This window comes from Aureococcus anophagefferens, assembly GCF_000186865.1.
Source record: "Aureococcus anophagefferens unplaced genomic scaffold AURANscaffold_4, whole genome shotgun sequence".
NCBI lineage: Eukaryota > Pelagophyceae > Pelagomonadales > Pelagomonadaceae > Aureococcus > Aureococcus anophagefferens.
The window spans coordinates 328,549-337,578 of record NW_008705564.1 but is presented as its reverse complement, the minus strand read 5'-3'; the positions used below and the strand labels follow the sequence as shown (position 1 = coordinate 337,578).

Here is a 9,030-nt window from a genome sequence, read left to right as displayed (position 1 = left end):
CGCCGTCGCCCCCGGAGCCGACGGCGGAGGAGCGCGAGCGGGAGGCGGAGGAGCTCCGGCGCCACTGCGACGCGCGCGTCGACCGCATGCTCGCGAGGCGGTCGGCGCACCCCGCCGACCTGCGATTCGATCACATCCCCGGCGTCACCGACCGGCCGCCGCCGGAGACGCCGCCGCCGCCGGAGACGCCGCCGCCGGAGACGCCGCGCCGGCGGCCGTCGTCGGTCGTCGTGTCGCCCGCGGCGGACCGGCCCGCCGAGCCGGACCGGCCCGCTGAGGCGCAGCCCGTGGCGGACGCCGCAGCGCCGCCGCCCGCCGCGCCCCTGGCCGGCTGGCTCGAGAAGCGGTCGCCCGCGGCGCACCGCTTCTACCAGAGGCGCTACTTCGTCCTCGACGCGCGGCCCGGCGGCGGCTGGGCGCTGGAGTGGCGGCGGTCGCCGGACGGCGCGCGGCTCAACGTGCTCCGCCTCGCCCCACCCGCGTACGTCGTCGTCACGGCCGCGTCGGCGCCCGTCGCCTGCACGGTCCACGGCGCCTACGCGGCCGCGGGGACCGTCGCCGCCGAAGACGTCGCGCGCGTCGTCGAGGGCGGCGCGGAGAACCTCTTCGTGCTGCGGCTCCCCGGGTCGCGCGACGTCGAGTTCCGCGCGGCGTCCGTCGACGAGCTGCTCTCTTGGGCGACGGCGCTCCAGGCCGCGCTCGGTCTAAAGACCGGTTGAATTTAGTGGCTTCGCAGGCGGCCGGGCCGGCGAGTCGTCCCTCCGCCGCGACGTAGACCTACTCTAGACCGCGGGCCAGTCGTCGCGGCCGAGGACGCCGAGGCGCGCGAGGAAGTCGCGGTTGCTCAGGCGCGTCCGCTTGTCGACGCCGGGGATCCTCGGGTCGACGACGACGAGGTCGGCGCCGCCCGCGAGCGGGAAGCGCCGCACGGCGTCGACGGTGTGGTGGTGGAACGCGGCGAGGAGCCCCGTCGGCGCGCAGGCGCGCGCGCCGAGATCGACGGGAAACGTCGGGCAGAATCGGCGGATGCGTTCGCAGGTGAGGTTGAGGCCCGCGGGATAGGCGCCGTCGCCGTAGCGCTTCTCGACGTAGACGGCCTCCCAGTACTCGTAGGATTCGTAGATGTCGCCGTCGTAGGGCACGCAGCCCGCGGCCGCCGCCGCCGAGAGGAGCGTGTGCCAGAGGCTGTACTGGTCCTTGAAGGAGCAGCGGTTCGCGAACCAGGTCGAGAAGAAGGCGAGCGAAAAGGGCGCGTCGCGCGCGTAGAAGTGGCTCGACTTGACGCGCCAGCACGGGAACGACGGGCCGAGCCGCTTCGACGACGGAAAGACGACGTCGAAGGCGCCGCGGTGCGCCGCCCGCAGGTCGTCCGGCGCGGACCAGGGCACCGGCGCGATGGCGTCGAGGTCGAGGAGCGCGACGCCGGCGACCGTCGGATGCCGGAGCGTCGCGAGCGCCGCGGGAACCTTGAGCATGTGGTTCGAGACGCGCGAGACGTCGACGCCCGTCGCGTTCCTCGCCGGCGACCGATTTTCGCCGTCGTAGAAGGACGCGGTGATGCCGAGGCGCCGCCGGGGCTGGCGGCTTTGGAAGAGCCGCATCGACCGGCTCGCGAGGCACTCGGGCGACGTCGCGCGGCCGAGCGACGGCGGAAGCTCGCCGATCCACAGGAAATTCCGGACGCCGACCTCCGTAAAGTAGAGGAGCCGGTTCAAAATCTGGGGCCAGAGGCGGAAGAGGTAGCGAGCGCTGTTCGTCGTCGCGAGGGACGCGAGGTCCGAGTCCACGCCGCCCGCGTACTCGCAGAGCACGGGCCGCTCGACGAAGCGCGCGTACGCCGCCTCGTCGCCCGCTTCGACGGTGAAGCGCGAACCGTCCGCGAGACGGAACGCGATCGCGGGAGGCGCCGCGGGCGAATCGTCGAGGCCGCGGCGAGCGATCGAGAAGACCTGCGAGGCTTCGGCGTCACCGCTTGTGTCGCTCCCCGGGACGCGGCGCCGCGAACGCATCCGACGTCGATGGGCCCGAAGTCGGCCATCCATTCGCAATGTGGTAGCTCGCCGCATCGTGCTGCACTCGGCGTTCGCCAGGCGTCCACGTAGGTTTGCATCTGTTGCGCGAGGTCATCTGTTGCCACAAACGTCACGAGCCACAAGGCGACGGGCCATCGCATGATGTTTTGTCTCACGCAAGGCGACGCCGTCGTCCGGCTCGATGTGGCTCGACGTGGGCTCGCCAAAGACGCCACGGCAAAACTTAGCCAGGGGGCCCGCGCCGACAGACCCGCGCGACGGCGGGCGGCGCAGGCCGATGTGTGAATTCACCTTGACATCGACATGGCCCGCTGACCTACCGACCGGCTTCTAGACTACGGGCCCGCAGCTCTGCAACGAGTTATTGAAGCTTCCGCAAACGGTCGGGCCGGCCCGTCTCGATAAGACGGCCTTGGTCGAAGACCTGCGAGGGCGCGGGCGTGGCGATACAGGCCCCGACAAAAACCGCGGGACACGAGGATGGACGAGCAGCACGTCTGAGTCCTGGACCGTCTGGAGGCGGTGCGCGACGACGATGACCGTGGACCCCGGGAAGGCCGTCTTGAGCGTCGTCTGGATGACGCGGTCCGTGTCCAAATCCACGTTCGCCGTCGCCTCGTCGATGGACACGATGCGCCGCTTGAGGAGGAGCGCGCGCGCGAGGCAGAGGAGCTGGCGCTCGCCCACGGACCAGTCGCCGCCGCCCTCGCCCACGGGCCGCCGGAGCACGTCGAGGGGGTCGTGCTTCGCCGTCAGCAGCCGCGCCTTGCGCAGCGCCGCGTAGCACGCGTCCTCGGACGCCTCGTCGAACGGGTCGAGGTTGAAGCGCGTCGTCCCGCTGAAGAGCGTCGGCTCCTGGGGGATGATGGCCATGGCCCGCCGGAGCACGTGGAGGGGCACGGACGCCGCGTCGACGCCGTCGACGAGCACGCGGCCCTCCGAGACCTCGTTGAGCCGCGGGATCGCGAGCAGGAACGAGCTCTTGCCGCTGCCCGTGCGCCCCACCACCCCGACCTTGGAGCCCGCGTCGAGCCGGACGTTCACCTGGGACAGCACGAGGGGCAGGTCGTGGCGGTAGCGGCAGGACACGTTCTCGAAGACGACGGCGCCCGTCCGCGGCCAGGGGTCGTCGTCGTCGTCGTTGAACGACCGCGGCCCGTCGCGGACCTCGCTGTCGAGGCCGTCGCGGTAGTGGGCCAGGCGCTCCACGGACGTCATGTAGGTCTCGGCGAGGGCGTGCTGGCGGATCATGTACTGGAAGTTGCCGCTGAGCTGGACGCCGTAGAGCAGCGCGAGCGCCAAAAGCTCCGGCGCGACGGACCGCCGCAGGAGCACGGCCAACACCACGACCGCGGCGAGGAACAGGGAGCAGAGGAAGTCGAGGTGGAAGCCCAGGTAGCGGTTGCAGATGAGCCACCAGTACCAGGCCCGCGCCGACGTCGCCAGCGCCGCGTCGAGCTCCTCCGCGGCGCGCTTGCCCGCGTGCGGGTAGGCCCTGGTCGTCACGAGCCCGTGCAGCGTCCCGGAGAACGCGGAGAACACGGGCGACTTGCACACGCCGTCCAGGCGCTTCAGCACCGTCATCGACGTGACGACCTCCGCCTTGACGGCCCGGAACGCGAGGTAGACCGCGGGCGCGACCGCGAGGACGAACGGCGCCGCGGCGACCGCGGCCGCGACCGCGCCGACCATCATGAGCCCGTACTGCGCGAAGTCGAAAAGAGCGACGGCGAGCTGCTCGTCGACCTGCGCGACGTCCGCGGAGAAGCGGTTCAGGATGCGGCCGACGGGGTTCGCGTGGAAGAACCAGAGCGGCGCGTCGAAGAGCGCGGCCAGCGCGCCTGGGCAGCAAAAGAGAGATTAAACGTCGCTTCGACGTGAGTGTTCCGCGCGCGCGCGTTCCGGAAAAAGCATCCACGCTTCGAGACCGTTCCGAGAGACGATCGCTCGTCCAAAAATCAGCCAAAACGAGTGGAAAACGGCCGAGAAAGGAGCCTTTGAAGTTGGGAATTTCGCTCTCTTTTGCTGCCCTGCAGCGCGCCGTCGTGGAGCCGCGTCGACGCGCGCGACGTGCTGCGGAAGAAGGCCACGGCCCCGACCAGGGACGCCGTCACGACCACCGCCGTCGCGGCGCCGTAGGACGCGACGTGCGTCGTCTCCCGCTGGTCGTCGCGGTCCGCCTCGGCCCAGCGCAGCACGGCGTAGTCCGCGGCCATGAGGGCGACCTGGGCGACGACGAAGAGCACCGCGACGCCCGCGACGGCCGGCGCGCCCGCGGCGCCCGCGTAGACGCGCCACGTCGACGTCCGCACGCGGCCCGCCCGCTGGTCCTCGGCGACGACCAAATCGGACGCCTCGTGCTTCGACGCGTGGCTGTCGACGCTGCCGTCGTCGTCGCCGGCCTCCTCGAGGGCGTCCGTGAGGCCGACGTCCGTGACGATCTCGATCTTGACGTCGCGGATGGTCCGGTACGCGGACGCCGGGCTCAGCTGCCCCACGCACGCGACCTGCGCGAGGTCGTCGTAGTCGCGGAGCGCGCCGGGCCCGGACCCGCAGGAGATCTGCTCCAGCGCGTCGCCGTCCAGCGCGACGCGGCCGTCGGGGCCGCAGGCGACGCCGCTGCACGTGTACGTGCCCCGCGCGAGCACGAGCGCGTCCTCGAGCGCCTGCGCCTCCGACGCGCGGCGCGACGCCTCGGGGTAGTGGTCCTGGGACCCGACGTAGAGCTCGTGGGCGTCGGGGCTCCGGCCGTTGGCGTTCAGGTAGACGACGCGGTCCGCGGACCCCAGGAGCTGCTTCTGGTGCGTCGCGAGGACGACGCCGCAACCGCACTCGACCGCGAGCCCCTTCAAGTTCGCGACGAGCGTGCGCTGCACCCTGGCGTCGACGGCGGCTAACACGTCGTCGAGCAAGACGACGACGGGCGGCGGCTGGCCGTAGGCGTTCTTCATGTGGAAACACGCGAAGCGCGCGACGTAGACCGCGCGCGCCAAGTTCACGCGCGCCATCTGCCCGCCGCTCAGGTTGACGCCGCGCTCGCCCAGCAGGGTCTGGTCGCCGCGGGGCAGCTGGTCCACGTCGAGCTCGAGGTCCGCCGCGCGCAGCGCGTCGACGTAGGCCCGCTCCTCGAAGCGCTCGCCGAAGAGCACGTTCTCGCGGAGCGTCGCGGCGAGGATCGTCGGCGTCTGGGGCGCGTAGGCGACGAGCGCGCCGGCCTTCGCCGTGGCCGTGCCGTGGACGAGGTCGAGCTCGCCGAGCAGCGCTTCGAGGAACGAGCTCTTGCCGCAGCCCACGGGCCCGGAGAGCATCAACACCTCGAAGCGGCGCACGTCGAGCGTCAGGTTCGACACCGCGGCGCTCTCGGGCGTCCAGTAGAGGTTCTGCGTCTCCCGGAGCCGCTCGTGCTCGAGCTCCGCCTCGAGCATCTCGAGGTCGTCGTCCGTGTCGCGCCGCGACCGCGTCCGGTTCTCGATCGTCGCCGCGATCTTCGAGTGCTCCGCGCGCGCGGCCTCCGACGGCCGCACGAAGGCCGCGTGGTCCAGGTGCACGAGGATGTTGATCTCGTCGCTGAAGTCGCCCTCGCCGCGCTTCCGCCGGTCGACCTCGCCCCAGGGCTTGCGCCGGTCGCCCGTCTCCGCGAGCGCGAAGCCGCCGCGGCGCCACCCGCTCTTGTGCACGACGACGCGGCACTTGAGGAAGGCCTCCATGCGCCGCACGGCCACGTAGGCCTCGGGGGCTAACGATGTGAAGCGCGCGAGGTGCTTGCCGACGATGAGGCGCAGCACGGCCAACGAGGCGACGACCGTCGACGCCGCGCCGACGGTGAGGCCTTCGTCTCGTCCGACGTTCGGCCCGAACACGTAGACCCCAAAGGTCGCGAGGCCCGCGAGCGCCGTCGTCGAGAAGAAGAGGGCGCTGTTCACGGCCTTCAACCGCTGCGACGCGTAGATCTCGACGGCCTCGAGCTTCCGCAGCCCGCCGACGACCCTGGCGAAGGGCCGCTCCCAGCAGCTCGCCTTCACGGCGACGACGCCGCCCAGGAGCTCGTTGACGAGGCGCACGCGCGCGTCCGTGCGCGCCGCCGCGCGCTTCCGCACGTGCTTGAGCTCGCCGCCGAGGCGGATCTGCACGGCGACGCTCGCCAACACGACGAAACACCCCGCGATCGCGGCGAGCGGCCCGACGGCCGCCGCGACCATGGCGACGACGGCGGCGACGGCGACGACGCTCAACACCGGCGCCCACAGGAACGTCGACACGGCGTCGAAGCGCATGACGTCCGACGCGACGAGCGAGACGACGTAGCCCGCGCCCAGGCGTCGCACCTCGGCCGACGACGCCTTCAGGAGCTTGTCGTGGAGCACGCGGATGACCTGCGTGGAAATGAAATCTTCAACCCGACTTCAATGTGCGCGTAATCGAACGGTTCGGACCAGCCTCTTCAACTGTGCTTCGAGAAATCGACAAAAGCAATCGATTCGTCCAAGAATCAGCCGAATCGACTTCGATTTGACCGAGCTAGAGCATTTCAAAGTTTGGTCGGGACGTCCCGAACCGGCGGTTGATTTCCGCGCGGCGGACGACGCCCATGCGCGCGTTCCAGCCGCCGCGCATGCCCACGTAGAAGGCGGCGTGGTGGCTCACGCCCTGGAGGAGGGACGTGAGCGCGAGCGCCGCGCCCAGGACGACGCCCTCGTAGGTCGGCCGGTGCGTCCGCGCGAGCCACTCGACGAGCGGACCGACGAGCGCGGCCTGGGCACAGCACAAGAGTGATTCAACGTCGCTTCAACGTGAGTGTTCCGCGCGCGCGCGTTACGAAAGAAAACATCCACGCTTCGAGACCGTTCCGAGAGATGATCGCTCGTCCAAAAATCAGCCGAAACGAGTGGAACGTGGCCGAGATCGGAGCCTTTGACGTCGGGAACGTCGCTCTCTCGTGCCGCCCCGAGCGCGGCCTGGGCGAAGAGGCAGCCGTACTCGAGGGCCATCCACCAGCCCAGGTCCGCGAGCTCCGGCGCGAAGCACGCGCCGAGCGCCCGCAGCAGGCTCGCGTCCTCCTCGGGCCGGTTCTCGTCCGCGCCCGCGTGCGCCTGGGCAGGAAAAGGGTGCGAAATTCCCAACTTCAAAGGCTCCTATCTCGGTCGTTTTCCGCTCGTTTTGGCTGATTTTTGGACGAGCGATCATCTCTCGGAGCGCTCTCGAAGCGTGGGTGCTGTTTCCGAAACGTGCGCGCGCGGGACACTCACGTTGAAGCGACGTTGAATCACCCTTTTCCTGCCCTGGCGTGCGCCGCGCGCGACCGGTCCTCGCGGCGCTTCCGCGCGCGCGCGACCTCGCGGCGCCAGGCGCGCGCGACGCGCTTGGCGACGACCGCCGGCTCGTCGCGGCAGGGCACGCTCGGCAGGTCGTCGGCCGACGGCTCCCGCCGGCTCCACGCGCAGAGCAGGGGCCGCACGAACCAGAAGCTCAGCCGCGCGAGGCCCGACGCCTCGTCCCAGGGGCTCGCCGTGCGCTGCGCCGCCTCCTCGAGGCTCAGCGACCGCTTGAAGAGCTCCGGCGAGTCGGCGCGCGCCTTCTCCCACTTGGTCTCCATGGGGCTGCTCGGCTGCCGCGGGCTGCCCGCGGGGCTGCCGCCGGTGTTTGAATTGTTTTGCTGCCTGGGGCTGCCCGCGGGGCTGCCGGCGGCGCTCATCGGTGTTGCTGCGGGTTACGGTCCGGCGACGATCAGCGCGCGACGGTCGCCGAGCCGAGCGTCCCGGAGAGCGCGCTCATCGTCGATTTTCGGGCTGCGCATCCATCCTCTCGCCCCGACCTACATGCAAAAACACCTGCACCGGATTTGGTTGACATCGCCAAGGTTTTGCGAGCATGTGCGCTGCCATTGAAACTGCTTACGATCTCTTCGAGGTCGAAGACCAGCCGTCGCGTTCTGCTGGCCGTGTGCAGCCGTGCCCGCAGCACCCAGCAGCAGCAGCAGAGCAGCACCCAGCAGCAGCAGCACCCATGCTCGCCTGCGCTGCCGCCCGCTGCGCGAGCCGCGCCGCGGCGCGCGCGCCGCGGCGGAGCTTCGCGTCCAAGTCCAAGGCGCCGCCGGGCGCGCGGCCGGAGCCCGTCGCGCCGCCGCCCGCGCCGTCGCCCGAGGCGTCGACGGCGACGAAGCTCGCGCGCCTCGGCGCCTACGTCGGCGTCGTCGGCGGCGGCTACGCGCTGCTCGTCGCCAACGGGCTGCTGCCCGCGCCGCTCGCGGCCGACGAGCCGGAGGCTCTCGACGCCGCGCCGCCGCAGGCGGACGTCACGGAGCGCGTCTTCATGGACGTGGCCGTCGGCGACGCCCCGCCGCGGCGCGTCGTCTTCGGCCTCTACGGGTCCGTCGCGCCGCGGACGGCCGAGAACTTTGCGGAATTGTGCGGGTCCTCGAACGCGGTGCTGGGCTACCGCAACTCCAAGTTCCACCGCGTCATCCCCAAGTTCATGATCCAGGGCGGCGACTTCACGCGCGGCGACGGCACGGGCGGCACGTCCATCTACGGCGGCACGTTCCCCGACGAGAACTTCGACCTGCGCCACGCGGGCGCGGGGACGCTGTCGATGGCGAACCGGGGCCCGGACACGAACAGCAGCCAGTTCTTCGTCACGCTCCGGGCGACGCCCCACCTCGACGGCAAGCACGTCGTCTTCGGCTGCGTCGTCGACGGCTTCGACGCGGTCAGGGCCGTCGAGGCCGCGGGCTCGCGGACGGGCCGCGTCGCCGCCTGTGCCGAAACCAAATCTTCAACCCGACTTCAATGTGAGCGTATTCGAATGTGTTGACACAAGCTCTTCGGCTGGGCTTCGAGAACTCGACGAGAGCGATCGATCCGTCCAAAAATCAGCCGAATCGACTTCGATTTGACCGAGCTAGAGAATTCTCAAGTTTGGTCAGGACCACCCAAACCAGTGGTTGAATTCGGCACAGGTCGCCGCGCCGGTCCGCGTCCTCGACTGCGGCCGCCTGCCC

The 9,030-nt window shown here is 70.8% G+C and overlaps 2 protein-coding genes across 2 annotated transcripts; one reads left to right on the top strand and one right to left on the bottom strand.

Annotated features, from left to right (window-relative positions):
• Positions 1–782: 782 nt before the first annotated feature.
• Positions 783–7,865, bottom strand: AURANDRAFT_70985 (hypothetical protein; the record flags this gene model as incomplete). Its single annotated transcript, XM_009035970.1, has 6 exons — positions 783–1,949; positions 2,544–3,874; positions 4,003–6,406; positions 6,615–6,785; positions 6,959–7,123; positions 7,366–7,865. 6 exons carry the CDS (start codon positions 7,723–7,725, stop codon positions 783–785), a joined length of 5,598 nt encoding a protein of 1,865 aa, XP_009034218.1.
• A 468-nt stretch (positions 7,866–8,333) lies between these two features.
• Positions 8,334–8,804, top strand: AURANDRAFT_15589 (hypothetical protein; the record flags this gene model as incomplete). The annotated part of the gene is made up of 1 exon (XM_009036452.1): positions 8,334–8,804. A coding segment is annotated over one exon (471 nt), but the record flags the coding sequence as incomplete, so codon positions are not given.
• Positions 8,805–9,030: the final 226 nt, after the last annotated feature.